The sequence below is a fragment of the Bos taurus genome, chromosome 7 (assembly GCF_002263795.3).
Source record: "Bos taurus isolate L1 Dominette 01449 registration number 42190680 breed Hereford chromosome 7, ARS-UCD2.0, whole genome shotgun sequence".
Lineage (NCBI taxonomy): Eukaryota > Metazoa > Chordata > Mammalia > Artiodactyla > Bovidae > Bos > Bos taurus.
Window position 1 is genome coordinate 61,867,744 of NC_037334.1, and position 24,532 is coordinate 61,892,275.

The 24,532-nt window shown below is 47.2% G+C and overlaps 1 protein-coding gene and 1 non-coding gene across 4 annotated transcripts in view; both read left to right on the forward strand.

Annotated features, from left to right (window-relative positions):
* The window catches only part of NDST1 (N-deacetylase and N-sulfotransferase 1), an 87,918-nt gene that overhangs the window by 52,727 nt on the left and 10,659 nt on the right, over positions 1–24,532 (forward strand). For all 3 annotated transcript variants that reach the window (NM_001192361.3, XM_024994189.2, XM_059888134.1), the window contains 9 exons: positions 6,586–6,740; positions 7,397–7,582; positions 9,331–9,459; positions 10,282–10,464; positions 14,484–14,580; positions 15,913–16,036; positions 18,183–18,357; positions 23,230–23,400; positions 23,990–24,099. In NM_001192361.3, the coding sequence (NP_001179290.1) occupies positions 6,586–6,740; positions 7,397–7,582; positions 9,331–9,459; positions 10,282–10,464; positions 14,484–14,580; positions 15,913–16,036; positions 18,183–18,357; positions 23,230–23,400; positions 23,990–24,099 (1,330 nt within the window). The remainder of the gene's footprint in view (positions 1–6,585; positions 6,741–7,396; positions 7,583–9,330; positions 9,460–10,281; positions 10,465–14,483; positions 14,581–15,912; positions 16,037–18,182; positions 18,358–23,229; positions 23,401–23,989; positions 24,100–24,532) is intronic.
* MIR2461 (microRNA mir-2461) lies at positions 18,004–18,085 on the forward strand. Its single transcript, NR_031213.1, has one exon. It is a non-coding gene; the product is annotated as a microRNA mir-2461 (primary transcript).

Sequence of the window (24,532 nt, forward strand, 5' to 3'; positions counted from 1 at the left end):
AGGTAAGGTCTCTTTTCTCCGCATCCTCTCCAGCATTTATTGTTTGTAGATTTTTTGATGATAGCCATTCTGATCCGTGGGAGGTTGTATCTCATTATAGTTTTGATTTCCATCAGTCAGTTATATTCTGCATCTTTTATGTGCTCTGGGCCACTTGTATTTCTTTTCTAGAGAAATGTTTTTTTTAGTTTTTTGCTAATTTTTAAATTGTGTTGTCGACATCTTTTACCTATTCTGGATATTAATCCCATAATCAGTCTGTGGGTTTGCAAACATTTTTTGCCATTCTCTTGCTTGTCTTTTCACTCTTTTGAGAATGTCCTGTAATGCGTGAAGGTTTATTTTTTTGAAAGCCAATGTATCTATTTTTCATTGTTTTCTGTATTTTGGGTATCATATTTGGGTATCATATGAACTCTGAACAAAGCCAAGGTCATGGAGATGTTCACGTATGTTTTTCCTACATAACTGTAGGTTCAGTTCAGTTCCATTGCTCAGTCGTGTCCGACTCTTTGTGACCCCATGAACCAAGCACACCAGGCCTCCCTGTCCATCACCAACTGGAGGGAGTCTACTCAAACCCATGTCCATTGAGTCGGTGATGCCATCCAGCTATCTCATCCTCTGTCATCCCCTTCTCCTCCTGCCCTCAATCTTTCCCAGCATCAGGGTCTTTTCAAATGAGTCAGCTCTTCACATCAGGTGGCCAAAGTGTGGAGCTTTGGCTTCAGCATCAGTCCTTCCAGTGAACACCCAGGACTGATCTCCTTTAGGATGGACTGGTTGGATCTCCTTGCAGTCTAAGGGACTCTGAAGAATCTTCTCCAACACCACAGTTCAAAAGCATCAATTCTTCAGCTCTCAGCTTTCTTTATAGTCCAATTGTCACATCCCTACATGACCACTGGAAAAACCATAGCCTTGACTAGATGGACCTTTGTTGACAAAGTATTGTCTCTGCTTTTTAATATGCTGTCTAAGTTGGTCATAACTTTCCTTCCAAGGAGTAAATGTCTTTTAATTTCATGGCTGCAATCACCATCTGCAGTGATTTTGGAGCCCGAAAAAATAAAGTCAGCCACTGTTTCCCCATCTATTTCCCATGAAGTGATGGGACTGGATGCTATGATCTTAGTTTTCTGAATGTTGAGCTTTAAGCCAACTTTTTCACTCTCCTCTTTCACTTTCATCAAGAGGCTCTTTAGTTCCTCTTCGCTTTCTGCCATTAGGGTCATGTCATCTGTGTATCTGAGGTTATTGGTATAGCTTCTGTCAATCTTGATTCCAGCTTGTGCTTCATCCAGCTTGGTATTTCACATGATATACTGTGCATATAAGTTAAAACCAGAGTGATGATATTCAGCCTTGTTGTACTCCCTTGCCAATTTTGAACCAGTCTGTTGTTCCATGTTTGGTTCTAACTGTTGCCTCTTCACCTGTACACAGGCTTCTCAGGAGGCAGGTAAGTTGGTCTGGTATTCCCATCTCTCTAAGTGTTTTCCATAATAGGTTTGTTTTCTATATCTGTGACTCTAATTCTGTTTGTAAATAAGTTCATTTGTATCAACTTCTTAGATTTTGCCTATAAAGAGATATCATATGGTGCTTGTCATTTCTGTTTGATTTAATCACTGACTATAAGAGTCTCTTGGTTTATTCATGTTGCTGCAAATAATATTATTTTGCTCATTTTTACTGCTGGGTAATACTCCATTGTATATATGTACCACTTCTTCTTTACCCATTGGTCTGTTGATAAGTTGCTTCCACGTCTTGGCTGTTGTAAACGGTGGTGCAGTGAACCCTGGGGTACATGTATCTTTTGAATAATGGTTTTCTCTGGAATATGGCCTGGAGTGTTATTGCTGGATCATGTGGTATTAATAATTCTGTATATAGTTTTTTAAGAAACCTCTGTATTCTTCTTCATCATGGTTGTACCCATTTATATTCTCACCAATAGTATAGGAGCATTCCCTTTTCTCTGCACCCTTTCTAGCCTTGATTTTTTGTAGATATTTTAATGATGGCCATTCTGACCTTGTTGTTGTTCAGTTGCTCAGTCGTGTCCAACCCTTTGTGACCCATTGGACTGCAGCATACCAGGCTTCCCTATACTTCACTGTCTGCTGGAGTTTCCTCAAACTCATGTCCGTTGAGTCAATGATGCCATCCAACCATCTCATCTTCTGTTGCCCCCTTCTCTTCCTGCCCTCAGTCTTTCCCAGCATCAGGGTCTTTTCCAGTGAGTCGGCTGTTGACATCAGGTGGCCAAAGTACTCGAGCTTCAGCATCAGTCCTTCCAGGAAATAATGAAGGTTGATTTCCTTTAGGGTTGACTCGTTTGATCTCCTTGCTGTCCAAGGGACTTTCAAGAGTCTTCTCCAGCACCATAGTTCGAATGCATCAATTCTTTGGACCTCAGCTTTCTTTATCGTCTAAATCTCATATCCGTACATGACTACTGGAAAAACCATAGATTTGACCAGATGTACCTTTGTTGGCAAAGAGATGTCTGTGCTTTTTAATACAGTGTCTAGGTATCATAACTTTTCTTCCAAGGAGCAGGCATCTTTTAATTCATGGCTGCAGTCAACATCCACAGTGATTTTGGTGCCCACAAAAATAAAATCTGTCATTGTTTCCATTTCCAGCCCCCCCCCCACCCCCCCGCCGCCCGACATCTATTTGCCATGAAGTGATGGGACTGGATGCCATGTTCTTTGTTTCTTTTGGTCTTGAGTTTTAAACCAGTTTTTCACATTGCTCTTTCACCTTCATCAGCAGGCTCTTTATTTAGTTCCTCCTTGATTTCTCCTGTTAGGGTGGTGTTATCTGCATATCTGAGGTTACTGATATTTCTCCCGGCAATGTTGATTCCAACTTGTGCTTCATCCAGCCCGGCGTTTCACATGATGTACTCCGCATATAAGTTAAATAAACAGGGTGACAGTGTGCAGCCTTGACGTACTCCTTTCTCAATTTTGAACTAGTCTGTTGTTCCATGTCCAGTTCTCACTGCTGCTTCGTGACCTGCATACAGGTTTCTCAGGAGGCAGGTAAGGTGGTCTGGCATTTCTGTCTCTTTTAGAATTTTCCACAATTTTTTGTGACCCACAGTCAAAGGGTTTACTATAGTCAATGAAGCAGAAGTAGATGTTTTTCTGGAATTCCCTTTCTTTTTCTATAGTCTAATGGATATTGGAAATTTGATCTCTGGTTTCTCTGCCTTTTCTAAATCCAGCTTGTACATCTGGAATTTCTTGATTCATATACTGTTGAAGACTAGCCTGCAGGGTTTTGAGCATTACCTTTTAGCATGTGAAATGAGTATAATTGTGTGGTAGTTTGAACATATTTTGGCATTGCCCTTCTTTGAGATTGGAATGAAAACTGACTTTTTCCAGTCCTGTGACCTCTGCTGAATGTCCCAAATTTGTTGGCATATTGAGTGCAGCACTTTAACAGCATCATCTTTTAGAATTTTAAATAGTTCACCTGGAATTCCGTCACCTCCACTAGCTTTGTTTGTAATAATGCTTCCTAAGACCCTTCCTAAAAGAGTCTGTTGTAAATAGCATGTGTGTATATGGGTCTTATTTTTGTATCTATTCAGCCAATTTATGTCTTTTGGTTTGAGCATTTAATCCTTTTACGTTTAAGGAAATTATCAATATGTATGCTCTTAATGCCATTTTGTTAGTTGTTAGATTTATTTCTAAAAATTTTTTTTCTTCCTTTCCTCTTTTGTTCTTTTCTCTTGTGATTTAATGTCTATCTTTACTGTTGTATTTGGATTACTTTTCCTTTTTTGTGTCTTTACCTTTTGTAGATATTTTGTGTGTGTGATTTCCCTGAGGTTTTGATATACTAGTCTACATATGCACAAGATTGTTTTAAGTTGTTGGTCTCTTACTTGCCAATATTCTTCATTTGTACTCTCCTCTTTTCTAGATTTATGGTTTAATATCAGATTTGTATATGAATGATTTCCTGCCTTTTGTTTGCCTTTACGGTGAGCTTTCCCATTTTGTACTTTTTCTGATTCTCATTGTCCGCCCTTTATTTTCTGCCTAAAGAAGTTCCTTTAAGATTTGTTGTAAGGCTGATTTGGTGGTACTGAATTCTCTTAGCTTATGCCTGTCTGTAAAGCTTTTGATTTCTCCATTGAATTTTAGTGAAAGCTTTGCTGGATAGAGTGTTCTTGGCTGTGGATGTCTCCCTTTTATAACTTTAAGTATATTGTGCCATCCCTTCTGGCCCCCAGAGTTTCTGCTGAAAAATTAGCTGATAACTCTGGGGAGTTCCCTTGTATGTTATTTGTTGCCTTTTGTTTTCAATGTTTTTTTGTCTTTAATTTTTGTCTGTTTTATTAATATGTGTTGGGGATTTATTCAAAAGCAGAGACTTTTACTTTGCCAACAAAGGTCTGTCTAGTCAAGGCTATGGTTTTTCCTGTGGTCATGTATGGATGTGAGAGTTGGACTGTGAAGAAGGCTGAGCGCCGAAGAATTGATGCTTTTGAACTGTGGTGTTGGAGAAGACTCTTGAGAGCCCCTTGGACTGCAAGGAGATCCAACCAGTCCATTCTGAAGGAGATCAACCCTGGGATTTCTTTGGAAGAAATGATGCTAAAGCTGAAACTCCAGTACTTTGGCCACCTCATGCGAAGAGTTGACTCATTGGAAAAGACTGATGCTGGGAGGGATTGGGGGCAGGAGGAGAAGGGGACGACAGAGGATGAGATGGCTGGATGGCATCACTGACTCGATGGATGTGAGTTTGAGTGAACTCCGGCAGTTGGTGATGGACAGGGAGGCCTGGCGTGCTGCGATTCATGGGGTCGCAGAGTCGGACACGACTGAGCGACTGAACTGAACTGGGGGGTTTATGGTCCTCCTTGGGTTTATGTTGTATGGGATTCTTTCTGGACTTGGGTGATTATTTTCTCATGTTAGGAGACTTCTCAGCTATAGTCTCTTCATATATTCTCAGTCCCTTTCTCTCTCTCTCTCCTCCTTTGGGACCCTATAAAGCGAATGTTGGTGTATTTAATATTATCCCAGAGATTTCTGAGACTGTCCTCATTTCTTTATTTTTTTTTCTTTATTCTGTTCCATGGCTGTGATTTCTATCATTTTGTCTTTCCACTCACTTCTTCTGACTCAGTTACTCTGCTATTGATTTCTTCTAGTGTATTTTTCATTCCAATTATTGTATTGTTTTCATCTCTGTTTGTTCTTTACATCTTCTAGCTCTTTGTTAAACATCTTTTGTATTTTAATGATCTATACCTCCATTCTTTTTCCGAGATTTTGAATCATGCTTACTATCGTTACTCTAAATTCTTATTCCCTGGTGGCTCAGAGTAAAGTATCTGCCCACAATGAGGGAGACTTGGGTTTGATCCCGGGGTTGGGAAGATCCCCTGGAGAAGGAAATGAAAACCCACTCCAGTATTCTTGCCTGGAGAATTCCATGGACAGAGGAGCCTGACAGGCTACAGTCCATGGGGTCGCAAAGAGTCAGGCAAGGTTGAGCAGCTCACACTTCAGCATCTTTAAATTCTTCTTCAGGTTGCTTGCCTATCTCCACTTCATTTAGTTGTTTTTGTGGGGTTTTATCTGTTCTTTGCCTGGAATGAGTTTATTTTCATGTCTTAAGGGTTGAGGTTGAAGGCTGAGGGCTGTCTGGTTCATACTTGCCCTCCTCTTGGTGACTTTCCCTTGCTCCTCACATGCTACCCTTCAGGACTGGGCAGGAGGGAAGAGCCCATGAGTGGTCATCTGTAGTGAGTATTCACTTGAGCTGCCACCTGCTTGGGCCACAGTGAGGACAGCCTCTCTTAAATCCTAGGCAAACCCTCCTAGTCTGCAGCTCTGGGAGGAAAGTCTGCAGCTTAGCGCCAAAGCCAAAGAAGAGCAACACTGCGTTGTTTGTCAGCATTTTTATGTTCTTAACCCTTAACGGGGCTTCCCGGCTGGTACTAGTGGTATAGAATCTGCCTGCTCATGCAGGAGACACAAGAGAGGCAGGTTCCACCCCTTCGAGTAGGAAATGGCAACCTGCTCTAGTATTCTTGCCTGGAAAATTCCATGGAGAGAGGAGCCTGGAAGGCTGCAGTCCATTGGGTTGCAAAGAGTCAGACATGGCTGAGCCATACACACACAACCCTTAGCATATCAGAGGTAGTTGTGGTGATATACACAAGACAGCTTAAACATCCTGTATATATATATACAAGAAACATCTATAAGTTAATAAGTAAAAGATAGCCCAACAGAAAAACAGGAATAAAATCACAGCAAGCAAGTCAGAGCTAGAGGAAACCCTTGGGATCATTGTATCTGAACTGCATATCACACAGACAGACCTTGAGGGCCCAAATACGGGGAGAACTTGGCCGAAGTCATCCACTGACTCAAGGCCACATGGTTCCAGGACCTGGACTGGGGCTCTGTCTGTGCTGCCCTGTAGCTCTTAGAACTGCTTTGAGAAACTTTTGGGTGGGCAGTGGCCTTCCACGCCCATCCCTGGGCCTTGAGGCAGGTGGGCTGGGCTGAGCAGCCTGTGCTTGGGCTATAGGTACTGATGCTGAGGATGCGGGGGATGACCTGCTACTGTCATACGTGAAGGAGTTCTGGTGGTTCCCCCACATGTGGAGCCACATGCAGCCCCACCTTTTCCACAACCAGTCCGTGCTGGCTGAGCAGATGGCCCTGAACAAGAAGTTCGCTGTCGTGAGTAAGATTCCCTACAGGGCAGAGCCGGGTGGGCTTGGGGCTGGACTGGGGGTCAGAACTGCTGGCCTCCCGCTGCTTTTGCAGTTCCATGTGACAGCTTTTTATTAACATCTTTATAGCCACTGTCTCATTGAAGACTCATTGATACCCAAGAGCCTGGTATCTCGATAGCATCATTTTAGATAAGAAACGGAAGCTCGGGGAGGCCACCCCAGCTTATAAGAGGTCTAACCAGAACTTAAACCCAGGACTGTTGGCTTCCAGAGCCCAAGCTCTTGTCTTGGGCTAGACTAGGAGCCCTGGACAGCTCCAGGACGTGCCCAGCAAGGAGAGAATAAGGCCTGGTTCTGGTGCCCCCTGAGCTACCAGCCAGTCATAGAGACCACAAAGGCAGAAGGGTGCCCATCCTTGCTTCTCACTCCTGGAGCAGGAGGAAGTGAGTGCTGGGCTGAGAGCTCAAGCCCCGGCTCGGCCGGTTTCCTCCTAGACTCTGGGCCCTGAGCCTCAGCTTCCCCATCTGCACCTCGAGGTCTCGGACCTGCCGCCTTGCCTTGCCTAGTCTCTGATTTCTCTCCCCTGCCCTACAAAGGGGAAGTAAGGCCCAGAGGAGCAGGAACCCTGTGCTCACCCTGCCCTGGGCCTCCTCTCCCCAGGAGCACGGCATTCCCACAGACATGGGGTACGCGGTGGCACCCCACCACTCGGGCGTGTACCCTGTGCACGTGCAGCTCTACGAGGCTTGGAAGCAAGTGTGGAACATCCGCGTGACCAGCACGGAGGAGTACCCCCACCTGAAGCCAGCCCGCTACCGTCGTGGTTTCATCCACAACGGCATCATGGTGAGTGTGGCCCGGAGCCTGAGAGGCAGGACTTTGGGGAACTGGTTAGGGGTTTCTGCTGTCCTCTCTGTCACCTGAGGCTCTCTATCCCAGGCAGGGAGGAGGCCAGTCTGCCTCTTTAGTGAGCGACTCTTATGCTTTTGTGACAGGATCAGGTGGATGAACATTTTTTAAGAGGCCTCTAGGGGACAGGCCTCTGTCTCATCCATTTGTTGGCTTACGTGAAATGTATCTGTCCCTTTTTTACACACTGGGAATACTGAAATGCACAAAGTCAACAGAAGTCCCCACCTTTGTAGACCTGACATTCTAGTGACAGGAGACAGTGCATTCATAAGTGTGTAACGTGTATAATGGTCAGATGGTATAAGTGCTGTGGAGAAGAATCAAGCAGGGGGATGGAGACAGGGTGTGCTCAGAAGAGGAGAGGGCTTCCCAGGTGGTGCTAGTGGTAAAGAACCTGCCTGCCAGTGCAGGGAGACGTAAGAGGCACGGCTTTGATCCCAGGGTCGGGAAGATCCCTGGAGGAGGGCCTGGCAGGCCAGGCCAGTATTCTTGTCTGGATAATCCCATGGACAGAGGAGCCTGGAGGGCTGTGGTCCGTAGGAATTACAGAGTCGGACACGACTGAAACGACTTAGCATGCGTGCTGCAAGAGAAGACACTTAAACAACATGGTTAGGGAGAGCCTTTTGGGGATGGAGCCATGCTGCTGCGCGAGGAAGAGCATGCATGGCAGAGAAAACACGCGCAAAGGCCCTGAGGCAAGCTTATGCAGGTGGTTTTGAGGACCAACCAGCAGGCGACTGTGGCTGGAAGACAAGTTGGGAGGTGGCAGGAGATGAGGTCAGAAGGGTGATTGGTGGACCAGGTCATGTAGGGCAATATAACACCCCTGGATGGACTTTAGCTTTTAGTCTGTGGTGGGAGGGTTTTGAATGGAGTGCTCTGATGACTTGACTCATATATTAAAAGGATTTCTATCATTCTGGCTGCTAGGGGATAAAGTGGGGAGCAGGTGGAAGCTGCTGCAGTCTTCCGGTTGAGGTACAGTGGATGGCCCAGGGTGCGGTGCTGGAATGTGATCAGATTCTGGACTTATTTAGTAGTTAGAGCATACAGGAACTGCTGATAAGTTGGATATAGCAAATAAGAGAGAGAAAGATTATTCCCAGTTTTTGACCTCAGCCTCTGGAGTGGCTGGATAGTTCTCATCAGTCCAGATGGGCAGCTATGGGAAAGCCAGAGTCACACCTCCATCCATCTGTCCACTGACCTCCTCCTTTAAGGCATTCCTACTGACTCTGGGGATGAAGGTGGTGATGGAGAGGGTGGATCACATAAGAAACAGCTAAATCAGTGCACAGCCAAGAGTGCCATGAGGCAAGTGCTAAAGCCAGGAAAGGAGTCACAGAGCATGCCTGGGGGTGCTGCTCTAGAGAGGGAAGGGGCCCTTGCTGGGCACACAGGCCAGGTTGCCAGAAAGAGTCTCCCTTGCCAGTCCCTATTACCTTGGAGTCTGCTCATTTTGTACAGAGAAATATGAAAAGTATTTACGTATGTAAACGGGCAAGGCCGGGTGGGCTCACTTGGGGGACTGTCACGGGCGGCAGACGTTCTGTCGTGGGGAAGACCCCCAAGGGTGGGGGCTGTGTGGTCACACAGGAGGCTGCCTCTCTGAGGAGACACCCTGCCTGCCACCGCGCGGACCTGGTGAAACCATAGCTCCTCTCCCGCCCCATCCCCAGGTCCTCCCGCGGCAGACCTGCGGCCTCTTCACACACACCATCTTCTACAACGAGTACCCGGGTGGCTCCAGTGAGCTGGACAAGATCATCAATGGGGGCGAGCTCTTCCTGACCGTGCTCCTGAACCCTGTGAGTGCTCCCCAGCCCTTGGCTGGCGGTGAGGAGGGGCTGCCGGCCCCCATCCCTGGGGGAGGGCAGGAGCAGGTGTGCAGCTGGGAGTTAGAAAGCCCGCCTTCCGGCCCCGGCCCTGCCCCCACTTGCTGTGCGACCTTGGCAGAGAATCTGAGCAGTCTTAGTTTCCTTCTATCACCTTGCATTTCTGTACAGTAGTGTTGGCATTTTTGTTCATGTTCTTTTTCCAATCCTTGTGTGTATAAATATATAAATATTGCATATTAACATACATAATAAACTGAGTATGTTAAACTATATATCACTATCCATCTGTATACATTTATATATATGTACTGATATATATAGAGATTAAAAGGCACTCGCTATAGATGTAGAGTGCATTTTAAACTTTTCACCTCTTTTCCTAGGCCTCTCTTTCCTTATCTGTAAAATGGAAATAATCGTCCGTGCTTTGATAATGTTAGATAGATATCAAGTGGTGGTCTTATCAGCTTTGTGGGGTAACTGTGTATTCCTCATGGTTCATGTACCCCCTCACTTTCCTGCCAAAAAAGTACAAAAGAGCACCCACGTGTCTGCACAGGAGGTCTGCTTCCCTCTCGGGGCTGCTGTGCTTGGTGTCAGACTGGATTCTCCTGGTGCACATAGTCCAAGGTCACGTGGCAAGTTTACTGATGACCCTGGTAAACTGTGGACTGGTCATCGAGTGGCACCATAAGCTTAAGCAAGGCCAGCGGGTCAGAAGTGGGGGTGAAGGTAGTGAGGGAGGCTCAGAGGCTGACAGCCCGTGCCTCCCATCTTCCCTCCCTGGAGCAGATCAGCATCTTCATGACACACCTGTCCAACTACGGGAATGACCGCCTGGGCCTGTACACCTTCAAGCACCTGGTGCGCTTCCTGCACTCCTGGACCAACCTCCGGCTGCAGACGCTGCCCCCGGTGCAGCTGGCCCAGAAGTACTTCCAGATCTTCTCCGAGGAGAAGGACCCGCTCTGGCAGGTGAGTGGGGCTGGTGGTCTGGATGCCTCGCTGCAGGGAGGGAAGGCCCACCACCCACAGGCCTGCACTCCAGGCACAGGCTCAGGGACTCAGTCCTCAGGCCCTCATACTCCAGTACACTTGCTCACCAGGTGTATGCTTGCTCACCAGGGGTACACTTGCTTACCGGGCGTACACTTGCTCACCGGCTGTACACTTGCTCACCAGGGGTACACTTGCTCACCGGGTGTACACTTGCTCACCAGGGGTACACTTGCTTACCAGGCGTACACGTGCTCACCGGGTGTACAATTGCTCACCGGGTGTACACTTGCTCACCCGGTGTACACTTGCTCACCAGGGGTACACTTGCTCACCGGGTGTACACTTGCTCACCGGGTATACACTTGCTCACCAGCGGGGGCACTGTCACTTGTTATTGTGCACGTGAGACCTCCCATGCAGAACCTATGTGAATGCACACTCACACACAGCCTGTGAAAAACAGCATCGTAGAACTTCTCAATCCAGCAGGCTCTGAGCCTGGGAAAGGGAAAGTTAGAGAGCTTAAGGGACAGTCCTTTGGGAAGTCTGCCCCAGTTGTTCAGTTGCTTAGTCGTGTCCAACTCTTTGCAACCCCATAGACTGTGGCATGCCAGGCTTCCCTGTCCTTCACTGTCTCCTGGAGTTTGCTCAAACTCATGTCCATTGAGTCCATGGATGATGCCTTTCAACCATCTCATCCTCTGTCACCCCCTTCTCCTCCTGCCCTCAATCTTTCCCACCATCAGGGTCTTTTCTGATGAATCTGCTCTTTGCATCAGGTGGCCAAAGTATTTGAACTTCAGCATCAGTCATTCCAATGAATATTCAGGGTGATTTCCTTTAGGATTGACTGGTTTGATCTCCTTGCAGTCCAAGGGACTCTGAAGAGTCTTTTCTAGCACCACAGTTCGAAAGCATCACTTCTTTGGCCCTCAGCCTTCTTTATGATCCAGCTGTCACATTCGTTCATGACTACTGGAAAAACCATAGCTTTGACTGTATGGACCTTTGTTGGCAAAGTGATGTCTCTGTCTTTTAACATACTGTTAGGTTGTCATGACTTCTCCCAAGGAGCAAGCGTCTTAATTTCATGGCTGCAGTCACCATCCACAGTGATTTTAGAGCCCAAGAAAATAAAGTCTGTTTTCCATTTTTTTCCCTATCTATTTGCCACGAAGTGATGGGACTGGATGTCTTGATCATAATTTTTTGAATGTTGAGTTTTAAGTCAGCTTTTTCACTCTCCTCTTTTACCTTCATCAAGAGGCTTTTTAGTGCCTCTTTGCTTTCTGCCATTAGGGTGGTGTCATCTGCATATCCCAGCAATCTTAATTCCAGCTTGTGCTTCATCCAGCCCAGCATTTTGCATGATATACTCTGCATGTAAGTTAAATAAGCAGGGTGACAATATACAGCCTTGACATAATCCTTTCCCAATTTTGGATCAGTCTGTTGTTTCATGTCCAGTTCTAACTGTTGCTTCTTGACCTGCATACAGGTTTCTCAGGAGGCAGGTTAGGTAGTCTGGTATTTCCATCTCTTTAAGCATTTTCCACAGTTTGTTGTGTTCCATACAGTCAAAGGCTTTAGTGTAGTCAGTAAAGCAGAAGTAGATGTTTTTCTGGTTTTTCCTTTTCTTTTTCTATGATCAACAAATGTTGGTAATATGATCTCTGGTTCCTCTCCTTTTCTAAATCCAGCTTGTACATCTGGAAGTTCTTCATTCACGTACTGTTGAAGCCTAGCTTGAAGGATTTTGAGCATTGCATTGCTAGCATTTGAAATGAATGCAATTGTGTGGGAGTTTGAACATTGTTTGGCATTGTGCTTCTTTGAGATTGGAATGGAAACCAACCTTTTCCAGTCCTGTGGCCCCTGCCGAGTTTTCCAAATTTGCTGGCATTTTGAGTGCAGGACTTTAACAGCATCATCTTTTAGGATTTGAAATAGCTCAGCTGGAATTCCAAGACCTCCACTAGCTTTGTTTATAGTAATGCTTCCTGAGGCCCACTTGACTTCACACTCCAGGATGTCTGGCTCTACATGAGTGATCACACCGTTGTGGTTATTGGGTCATTAAGATCTTATTTGTACAGTTCTGTGTATTCTTGCCACCTCTTCTTAATATCTTTTGCTTCTATTAGGTCCATACCATTTCTATCCCTTATTGTGTCCATCTTTGCATGAAATGTTCCCTTGATATCTCTAATTTTCTTGAAGAGATCTCTAGTCTTTCCCATTCTATTGTTTTCCTCTATTTCTTTGCATTGTTCACTTAAGGCTTTCTTATCGCTCCTTTCTATTCTTTGAAACTCTGCATTCAGGTGGGTGTATCTTTCCTTTTCTCCTTTGCCTTTCCCTTCTCTTCTTTTCTCAGCTATTTATAAGGCATCCTCAGACAACCATTTTGCCTTTTTGCATTTCTTTTTTCTTGGGGATGGTTTTGATCACTCTCTCCTGTACCGTGTTACAAACCTCTATCCATAGTTCTTCAGGCACTCTGTCAGATCTAATCCCTTAAATCTATTTGTCACTTGCACTGTATAATCATAAGGGATTTGATTTAGGTTATATCTGAATGGCCTAGTGGTTTTCCCCACTTCTTCAACTTAAATCTGAATTTGGCAATAAGGAGTTCATGATCTGAGCCACAGTCAGCTCCTGGTCTTGTTTTTGCTGCCTGTATAGAGCATCTCCATCTTTGGCTGCAAAGAATATAATCAGTCTGATTTTGGTATTGACTTTCTGGTGATGTCCATGTGTAGAGTTGTCTCTTGTGTCGTTGGCAGAGGTTGTTGGCTATGACCAGTGTGTTGTCTTGGCAAAACTCTGTTAGCCTTTGCCCTGCTTCATTTTGTACTCCAAGGCCAAACTTGCCTGTTACTTAAGGTGTCTCTTGACTTCCTACGTTTACATTCCACTTCCCAGTGATGAAAAGGACATCTTTTTTTGGTGTTCTAAAAGATCTTGTAGGTCTTCATAGAACTGTTCAAGTTCATCTTCTTCAGCACTAGTGGTTGGGGCATAGGCTTGGATTACTGTGATGCTGAGTGGTTTGCCTTGGAAACGAACCGAGATCTTTCTGTTGTTTTTGAGACTGCACCTAAGTACTGCATTTTAGACTCTTTCTTTGACTATGAGGGCTACTCCATTTCTTCTAAGGGATTCTTGCCCACAGTAGTAGATACAATAGTCATCTGAATTAAATTCGCCCATTCCCATCACTTTAGTTCACTGACTAAGATGTTGATGTTCACTCTTGCCATATCCTGTTTGACCATGTGCAATTTACCTTGATTCATGGACCTAATGTTCCAGGTTCCTGTGCATTGTTGTTCTTTATTGCATCAGACTTTAATTTCACCACCAGACACTTCTGCAACTGAGCATCATCTCCACTTTGGCTGTCTGCCCCAGTGGGGATTGTCAAAAACTAGGAGCAGAAGCTTGAATTGATGGTCTCACAGTTCAGACCAGGAGTCTATAACCTAGCTTTTAAGTCAGTATGGCCTGTGGTCTGTTTTTGTAAATAAAGTTTTATTGGGACATGGCCATGCTCATTCTTGTACATACTGTCTGTGACTACTGTCAAGCTCCAATAGCAGAGTTGAGTGGTTGTGACAGACCGGATAGTACCCAAGCCTAAAATATTTAATAAACATTTCAAAACATTTACTATACTTGATAGAAAAAGTTTTCTGACCTCTTGCTGAACTTTTAAATTCAACAGTAGGAGCCTGTGAGCTCCTGTTATGTGCCAAGTGCTGGGGTGAGCATTTTTTAAGGCTTTGTCTGGGAGCAGGAGACTGACCAGAAATCGTTGCTGCCTACCAGTAGCTCAGTGTCCTGAGGGGGGGATGTGGCAAGGACATGTGTAGTTACACTTGTCACTCAGGGCTGTGAGAGCCACACATCCATGTGCAGCGGGAGTCTGGAATCCATTCACTGAGTCCATTCTTCCGCCCGCCCTGACGTCTCTTCCACTGTCATTTTAGGATCCCTGCGAAGACAAACGCCATAAGGACATCTGGTCCAAGGAGAAGACGTGTGACCGCTTCCCAAAGCTCCTCATCATCGGCCCCCAGAAAACAGGCAGGTCTCTCCACTCTTGACCAGCTTCCCCTACTGTCTTGACGGCTTCCCCTACTGTCCCAGCCACAGAATTCTGGAGACCATCATGCCCTGGTCCCACTCCCCAGTAATCTACACGCTGTTTCCCAGGAAGTGGGACCGAAGCTGGGGTGACCATGAGTTGCCCATCACTGTGGAGGTGGGAAGGGTAGAGGTTGGGCATTGAATTCTCCTGTTGTGAACCACAGCCTCAGGGAGCTCTCTTGGTGTCCTCTTGGGAGTTTCTGAGTCCAAGCAGAGAAGCCCAGATCAGATGCTCTGCAAGACTGAGCAGTGCCTGGCAAAACTGGGTCAGGGCAGAGAGGCTGTGACAAGTTAGTCATGTCTGCAGTGGTGACATGCACACCTTTGGTATGGATGGCTGTTCCCACGTTACAGACAAAACACTCGAGGCTCACAGAACTTGTCACTTTCTCTAACACATTTAGTTAGGAGATGGTATATCCAGGTCTGGAACTCTGGTCTCTGTGCGCCCAAAATATATACTGTGAACCACCGAACTCTGTAGTCTCTTCTCTTCTGAAACCTCTCATTAGAGCATGTTAATTGTAGATCCGTGTAGGAAAGGAAAGGGAGGGGGTCAGCCCTGTACTGTCAAATGGGGAGGGAGTGTGAGTGAAGGAAGGGTACTCAAAGAGGAGGCATCTGGGCCAGATTTCTTAGCCCTTCAAGAATTTCACACCAGCAGACTGGTGAGTCTGGAACTCCCTTGTCCTTGAGTTCCTCCCAAGTGCCAGAGAGGACCAAGGCCCAGGGCTTGAAGGGGCCAGCAGAAACCATCTTCTTCTGGGGTTTTGAGGGGACCGTAATCAAGTGGATGTGAATGCCACAGTACAGTGCTGAGAAGGATTCTGAGGCCAAGTCTTTGTGATGAAGAGTGCTGTGATAGGCTTGTGATGTCTGCAGTGGTGATGAAGAGTGCTGTGGTGGGCTAGTGATGTCTGCAGTGGTCTGAGGCCAAGTCTTCGTGATGAAGAGTGCTGTGGTGGGCTAGTGATGTCTGCAGTGGTCTGAGGCCAAGTCTTCGTGATGAAGAGTGCTGTGGTGGGCAAGTGATGTCTGCAGTGGATTCAAGAGTTGGGGCGCCCACCTGCAAGCTCTGTATTTGCCTGTCCTGAGTTTATTATGTTTCCCTCATGGTAGAGATGAGGAAGCTAAACCCAGAGAAGAGAAGGGACTTTTCCAGTGTCTCCCAGTGAGTAACGGAGAGCCAGGACCAGAACTCAGGATTTCAGACTCTGTCTTTTCGCTGGGGGCCTGGGCCCAGGTCTCACCCGCCTTCCTTCCCTGCAGGCACCACTGCCCTCTATCTGTTCCTGGGCATGCACCCCGACCTCAGCAGCAACTACCCCAGCTCTGAGACCTTTGAGGAGATCCAGTTTTTTAACGGCCACAACTATCACAAAGGCATCGACTGGTGAGTGGGTCTTTCTGTCAGCAGTGGGACAGGACGGCCGCCATGGAGGCTGCCAAGGAGGAGGTCTGCTGAGGCCACAGCAGGAAGCAGCTGGCGCTTGCTCACACGCAGCCAGTTCCTGTAAACAGGGACAAAGTCCAGTGACCCTTGAGTCATGATGTTGGAGCCTGCACACAGATGGGACACTTGATGAGGAAGCCCTTTGCCCCTTTATATTATTGCCTGGACTCAGGGAATACTAGACGTTAGAGTCCATCCCCTTCCTTGCCTTCACGAGTCCAAGAAGAGAAGAGGGACACGACTGAGGCCCTGAGAGCTGAGGACAGAGCAGGGGTTAAAATCCAGGTGTTCTGACCAGAAAGCTGGCCCTTTCCACTGTGTGTGACTTTCCACTGTGTGTGAGCAGGAGGCGTTCTTGTGAGCCCTTCAGAGGTGGCTCGTTAAGTCTTCAGGGAGTCTCCTGGGAACGTGGCTGGAGTTGCAGATTCCTACCAGAAGCTGTCCCCAGAGGCTACCCCAGGGTGTGGGTGCTAGGGGGATGCTTTCACACCGTGTTTCTTATGTTTACCTCTCTCTTATTTGTCTTTTCTAACCTTATACATGTATTACTCTTGTTTATTATTTTTATGTCTGTGGTTTACCTGAGTAGAGACCTCATGGGCGTTATTCTGTTTGTTTTCTGGTACTTCTCTGTGTATTTCCATCAGCTTATTTCTATTTCTATCCTTCAGTCTTCTGTCAGGCAATCTAGCTGTCTTTTTCTCTCTCCGATATTGCCACAATCTCTTATCTAAAATCCACTGTAACCAGATGCATGATTGGAAGTCACCTCTTTCTGGATTTAGAGAAACATAAAGCACCTTCACCAAGGTCTGGGGCAGCACCCATTAGCAAGTCTATTAATGTATCTGTAGCAAAGTATGTGAACATTTATGCCAAGTAAGATTCTTAAGTCAGGGTTTGCTGCCAGATGGCTTTGCTACAAGCTTAGCAAAAAAGCTTCTTTCTCAGAGCTTTCTCCCTTTAGGTACAACCAACAATGAATTGTGAACATAAAGGTGCTGTTTTGTAAAGAAATTTTGGAAATGTGAGAGAACTAACAGTTTCTCAGTTCCACTCCAAATATTTTGTTTGTAGGGGTACAGAAATCCCCTAGGCCCCCAGGTAACTCTGAATTCTGATAAATGGGTCCCTGGGACCACCCAGGAGAAACCTCACCTCACAGGGTGGAGTAGGGCTCCTATGCCCTTAACTAAGACGGGCTCTGTGGGCTTTGATTCCCAGAAAGTTCTGAAGCTGTAGCTCCGTCTTGCATGAGTAGGTGCCCCTGGGAGGGTCTGGAGTGTTTATTTTGTTTTCTGCTGCTGCTGCTACAGCTGCTAAGTCGCTTCAGTCGTGTCCGACTCTTAGTGACCTCATGGACTGCAGCCTACCAGGCTCCTCCGTCCATGGGATTTTCTAGTCAAGAGTACTGGACTGTTTTCTGAGGGGCCCTCAACCTAGAGGTGATCTCAGAGGACTGGTGTGGACAGTCACTCTGGGCGGGATGTGGGAGGTTCATCTGGGAAGCTGTGAGGTTCACCCATATGAGGCAGGCGGAGTCGGGGGTGCACAGATGGTAGGCAGTCAGTCGCCTCCCCTCCTTGTCTGCTGGTCTACAGTAACAGCTTAGAAAGTACTATCAGGTCAGGAAGGAAACCCTGCAGCCTGGAGGCAGCAGAGGGCGTTCTTCCCCTCAGTGCTGGGGTTCCCGGGTCAGAAGCGTCCCCGCTCGCCCCCTAGTGGCAGTAAGGGTTAGGGCCCTGTCAGTTTCACTCCGGGAGCATCCCATTTAAGAAGAGAAGACACAACCCCTTCCCATGCGTACACACCTGCCCCCCACCCCCACCCCCGCCCCACCCGCCACATACATCTTCAGATCCTCTTGATCCCAAGTCTCCCCGAAAAAGGAGCTGATTCATAAGATGGAGTCTGCCAAGTGGCCACTCTGTCTCGGATCCTGGCAAGTAAGTCCTTGTCAGACTGAGAGCAGTGTGCCTGCTTGCTTTCTCACGTTCCACGCCCAGTGAGCCCGGCCCTCCTGGCTGCGTTCCTCAGGCCCCTCCTGAATCTTGCCTGTGAGCCCTCTTCTGTGGGCTTCCTGCAGGTACATGGAATTCTTCCCTATCCCCTCCAACACCACCTCCGACTTCTACTTTGAGAAAAGCGCCAACTACTTTGATTCGGAAGTGGCTCCCCGGCGGGCAGCTGCCCTGTTACCCAAGGCCAAGGTCCTGACCATCCTCATCAACCCAGCGGACCGAGCCTACTCCTGGTACCAGGTGAGCTGGGTGGGGCCCTGGGCAGTGGCACAGGCTGTGTCTACCACTCAGCCACTAATAAACATCAGCAAACATTTATCCTGTGTCATCTTTGCGCTCGCCCTCAGCTGGGCTCCTGCAGTGCACTGGTGGGTAAGAACAGGGTCCCCTCCACTGTGCGTCCAGCCCAGAGGAGCAACCGGGCAGAAATCCACGCTGAGTCCCAGCCAGGTTACCTGCTCCCCCTCCCAGCTTCATCTGGGGACCTGTTCTGACTCTGATTCTCCAAGTAGAGGTGGAGGCTGGTTTTGTCTTGCTGAAGCCAGGATTTGGTGAATAGTGATCTGGGCTTCATGCTATCTGTGGCCTCCTCACTGGGCTCTGGGTGGGGGTGGGAATTCAGAGAAGGACAGAACACAGGACCTGCCATCCCTAGTGGAGGATGCAAACGCCTGATCAGGTAAGGAAGTTACCTGGACTGTGGTTTGTGTGAGGGAACGCAACTTCTAGTTTCTACTTGACTGTGTAAGAACTAGAATTTTCTTTAATATCAATGACCTGACTTAATTTTTTCTGAGCACCTTTCCACTGGGCTTATAGGAAAGCTTAGGCTTAGGTCTTTTGGGGGGTTTCCTCCCCTACCTTCCAGTCTTGCTGGAATTATGCTTATGCCAGGGTGGGGGGCTTCCTGCTGTAGAGCTGGTCCTACTGTAGGCCTGGCCACACTCTGAGCTTCCTTTCTGGGGCTTCGTTGTGACCACAGGCTGGTAGAAGTCCGGGTGCAGATCCCCCCACAGACCTCTCCCCCTCCTCTCCCTCCCAAGCCTGGTTACCCTCCTCATCTGGTATGCAACCCCACTCTTCCTCTCTTCTCTAGGACTTTCTGTCTATACCCCAATATTCTCCTTTCCTCTGGGCTTTGATCCTGGGGGAACGGAAGCCATTTCTCTTGCATGCCCTGCCGCCCCCTACCCTGTGCCCCAGCAGAGACTGACCATCTGTATTTATGGGGGGAGGAAGGAGGAAGGAGAGGGAGGCAGAGGGAAAGCAGCCCTGGGTGGAGGCGTCCGGGTTCTGTCCTAATGCACCTCCTCCTCCAGAGGGCGGAGATGTCTCCTCTCACAGACAGAAGACCAAGGTTCATCAAGCCGGGTGACTAGCTCAAGTTCATGTGCTGGCGTTTTGAACCCAGCTCCTCCAGGTCTAAGCCCCTGTTCTTTCTTCTGTCTGTGGCTGAGGCGGGATAAGGAGAAGGGGAGCTGATTCCTCCCAGGATGGTCCAGGGAGGGGCTGGAAGGAAGGGAAGGGTGATGGCCTGCCTCAGAGGGGAGATCAGGAGGAGGGGGGCTGTCCCCCCCACCCCTGGCCCAGGCTGTGTGTGATGCTCAGTGAGGGTGTGGGGGCTCCTGAGGGTCATCCCTGGTGAGCAGGCTCGTGATCTCTGGACTTTGGCTCTCTGCAGATGCTGACTGCCCGGGGCGTTATTTCAGGTGCTTCAAACCTGGTGTTTTCCCCTTTCCAGTTCTTCCCCAGTCCTTCTGTTTCAGTCTGCTTGGGCTGCCACAGCAAATATTATAGATTGGATGGCTTAAACAGCAGCATTTTTTTCTCACAGTCCTGGAGCCTAGAAATCTTAAGTCCAAGACTGAGATACCAGTCGATCTGGTTCCTGGTGAGAGCTCCCTTCCTGGCTTTTAGACAGCCACTGTCTCACTGTACCCTCATGGCAAACCACCTCTGTGGTGTCTCTTCTTACCAGGACACCAATCCTATCACAGGGGCTCCACCCGCCTGACTGCATCAAGGCTTAGAGCAGATATTTGTAAATGCCTGGTGTGCGAACATATAGCTTTATTTTTATTGTGAATGATTTTACTTATTTTTATGAGTAATTACCTTTATTATCTTTATATATGACAGCTGATTCTAGTTTTCTGTCTGTGAAGGCAGTATTAAGTTTAATTTTGAAATACATTTACGTGAATAAGATGTGTCCACATAAAGAAAATTCTGTTGATTTGGCATGCACAGATGGACATGGCAGAGACCACAGAGATGGTGCAGAGTGACCAGCATTTGGAAGCCCTGACCTAGTCTGACTCCCATCTTGCAAAGACGGGGAAACTAGGGCTCCAGGGGCTGTGACTTCCCTGAGGTCAAAGGGTAATGACAGGTAGAGCCAGATCTTGAGCCCAGGCCTCCTGGTTCCAGCTCGGTGTCTTCTGGCCACCTCCTAGTTCAGATCAGATCAGATCGGTCGCTCAGTCGTGTCCAACTCTTTGCAACCCCATGAATCGCAGCACGCCAGGCCTCCCTGTCCATCACCAACTCCTGGAGTTCACTGAGACTCACGTCCATCGAGTCAGTGATGCCATCCAGCCATCTCGTCCTCTGTTGTCTCCTTCTCCTCTTGCCCCCAATCCCTCCCAGCATCAGTCTTTTCCAATGAGTCAACTCTTCTCATGAGGTGGCCAAAATACTGGAGTTTCAGCTTTAGTATCATTCCTTCCAAAGAAATCCCAGGGCTGATCTCCTTCAGAATGGACTGGTTGGATCTCCTTGCAGTCCAAGGGACTCTCAAGAGTCTTCTTCAACACCACAGTTCAAAAGCATCAATTCTTTGGTGCTCAGCCTTCTTCACAGACCAACTCTCACATCCATACATGACAACAGGAAAAACCATAGCCTTGACTAGACGAACCTTTGTTGGCAAAGTAATGTCTCTGCTTTTGAATATGCTATCTAGGTTGGTCATAACTTTCCTTCCAAGGAGTAAGCATCTTTTAATTTCATGGCTGCAGTCACCATCTGCAGTGATTTTGGAGCCCAGAAAAATAAAGTCTGATACTGTTTCCACTGTTTGCCCATCTATTTCCCATGAAGTGATGGGACCGGATGCCATGATCTTCGTTTTCTGAATGTTGAGCTTTAAGCCAACTTTTTCACTCTCCTCTTTCACTTTCATCAAGAGGCTTTTTAGTTCCTCTTCACTTTCTGCCATAAGGGTGGTGTCATCTGCATATCTGAGGTTATTGATATTTCTCCCGGCAATCTTGATTCCAGCTTGTGTTTCTTCCAGCCCAGCGTTTCTCATGATGTACTCTGCATATAAGTTAAATAAGTGGGGTGACAATATACAGCCTTGATGTACTCCTTTTCCTATTTGGAACCAGTCTGTTGTTCCATGTCCAGTTCTAACTGTTGCTTCCTGACCTGCATACAAATTTCTCAAGAGTCAGATCAGGTGGTCTGGTATTCCCATCTCTTTCAGAATTTTCCACAGTTTATTGTGATCCACACAGTCAAAGGCTTTGGCATAGTGAATAAAGCAGAAATAGATGTTTTTCTGGAACTCTCTTGCTTTTTCCATGATGCAGCGGATGTTGGCAATTTGATCGCTGGTTTCTCTGCCTTTTCTAAAACCAGCTCGAACATCAGGAAGTTCACAATTCACATATTGCTGAAGCCTGGCTTGGAGAATTTTGAGCATTACTTTACTAGCGTGTGCTGCTGCTGCTGCTAAGTTGCTTGTCATGTCTGACTCTGTGCGACCCCATAGACGGCAGCCCACCAGGCTCCCCTGTCCCTGGGATTCTCCAGGCAAGAACACTGGAGTGGGTTGCCATTTCCTTGTAGTGCAATTGTGTGGTAGTTTGAGCATTCTTTGGCATTGCCTTTCTTTGGGATTGGAATGAAAACTGACCTTTTCCAGTCCTGTGGCCACTGCTGAGTTTTCCAAATTTGCTGGCATATTGAGTGCAGCACTTTCACAGCATCATCTTTCAGGATTTGGAATAGCTCAACTGGAATTCCATCACCTCCATTAGCTTTGTTCGTAGTGATGCTTTCTAAGGTCGCCTTGACTTCACATTCCAGGATGTCTGGCTCTAGGTCAGTGATCACACCATCATGATTATCTGGGTCGTGAAGCTCTTTTTTGTACAGTTCTTCTGTGTATTCTTGCCACCTCTTCTTAATATCTTCTGCTTCTGTTAGGTCCATACCATTTATGTCCTTTATCAAGCCCATCTTTGCATGAAATGTTCCTTTGGTATCTCTGATTTTCTTGAAGAGATCTCTAGTCTTTCCCATTCTGTTGTTTTCCTCTATTTCTTTGCATTGATCGCTGAAGAAGGCTTTCTTATCTCTTCTTGCTATTCTTTGGAACTCTGCATTCAGATGTTTATATCTTTCCTTTTCTCCTTTGCTTCTCGCTTCTCTTCTTTTCACAGCTATTTGTAAGGCCTCCCCAGACAGCCATTTTGCTTTTTTGCATTTCTTTTCCATGGGGATGGTCTTGATCTCTGTCTCCTGTACAGTGTCACGAACCTCATTCCGTAGTTCATCAGGCACTTTATCTATCAGATCTAGGCCCTTAAATCTATTTCTCACTTCCACTGTATAATCATAAGGGATTTGATTTAGGTCATACCTGAATGGTCTAGTGGTTTTCCCTACTTTCTTCAATTTAAGTCTGAATTTGGCAATAAGGAGTTCATGGTCTGAGCCACAGTCAGCTCCTGGTCTTGTTTTAGCTGACTGTATAGAGCTTCTCCATCTTTGGCTGCAAAGAATATAATCAATCTGATTTCGGTGTTGACCATCTGGTGATGTCCATGTATAGAGTCTTCTCTTGTGTGTTTGGAAGAGGTGGTTTGCTATGACCAGTGCATTTTCTTGGCAAAACTCTATTAGTCTTCGCCCTGCTTCATTCCATATTCCAAGGCCAAATTTGCCTGTTACTCCAGGTGTTTCTTGACGTCCTACTTTTGCATTCCAGTCCCCTATAATGAAAAGTAGGAAGTCCAGAAACCTCCTAGTTACTGCCCCACAAAAGCCTGTCCCTTTGGTGCCTCTGTGTGACAAACTGACCCTCCCTTGGCTTGTCTGCAGCACCAGCGAGCCCACGATGACCCGGTAGCCCTGAAGTACACGTTCCATGAGGTGATCACTGCTGGGCCCGATGCATCCTTGAAACTGCGCACCCTCCAGAACCGCTGCCTGGTGCCTGGCTGGTACGCCACCCACATCGAGCGCTGGCTCAGCGCCTTTCACACCAACCAGGTAGGCCTATCCCTGACCCTCGGAAGGGCAGCCATAGCACTGACTTGGGGCAGTTAGCTGAGGACCTCAAGATCTCTTTTACCAGTGACAGGGCCAGAAATGTGGTTGTTGGACACTTAGGTCTTTCCCAAGCCCTTGTCCCATCACAGCAGGCTCTGTAACCTTAAGGGGACCCAGAAAGCCCTGGGATAGGCCCTGGGAGGGAGGGAGAGCCCAGTTGGAGAGGTAAACGGCCAGGTTGCTAAGGCATTTTAGGAAACCCTTGGAGGGTTTAGGCAGGAGAGTGACATGTAGTGCAGAAACTTGGAGAGAGGCGAGGGGTGTCATAGGGGCAGGAGGGAAGGCAGAGTCTTGGTGATGGATTAAATGCTGGGAGAGGACGCATCAGTCAGAAGAAGCTGGCAGAAGGCAGGGAGAAAGACTGCCCAGCACTGAGGCACAGGGACTCCTCCTGTCCGAGGAGGAGGAGGAAGCACTCTACAGAGCGTAGGGGCCCCAGCCCATAACCATGGCTGCTGAAGACTGGGGGCCTGCTGGCCCCTGGAGTGAAAACGGATTCAGATCACGCTCTCCTTTTTCTTTTTTCCAGATTCTAGTCTTGGATGGCAAACTGCTGCGAACAGAACCTGCCAAAGTGATGGACACAGTGCAAAAGTTCCTTGGGGTGACAAACACCATTGACTACCACAAAACGTTGGCGTGAGTGTTATCTTGGCCTTTCAGCAGGGGGATGTCCTAAACAGGCACATGGGCCCAAAAGCCAGAGGCTGGAATGATTAGGAGAGAGACACAGATTAGAGTCAGCAAGTATGAGGAAGTAATCGTGGCCTTGAATGCAGTTTAGCAGAAAAGTTAATATGACTTGAGTCATATAAACAAAGGTATTGACTCAAGAAAAAGGGAGGTGATGACTCTGTTCTCTTCTGGTAGTCCTTCCCCTAGGGTGTTCTTTTCAATCTGGACTGAACATTTTCAGAGTGTTTAAGTTAGACCAGCAATGAGCAACTCTAATACCCTTAAGGGTTTCTCAGCATTAGTTTATGACTTAAATATAATTTAAGGGAAAAGATACTATAAATATTGTCAACAGTTAATAATTTTCATCACTTAAAACCCCATCCAAGGACACTGA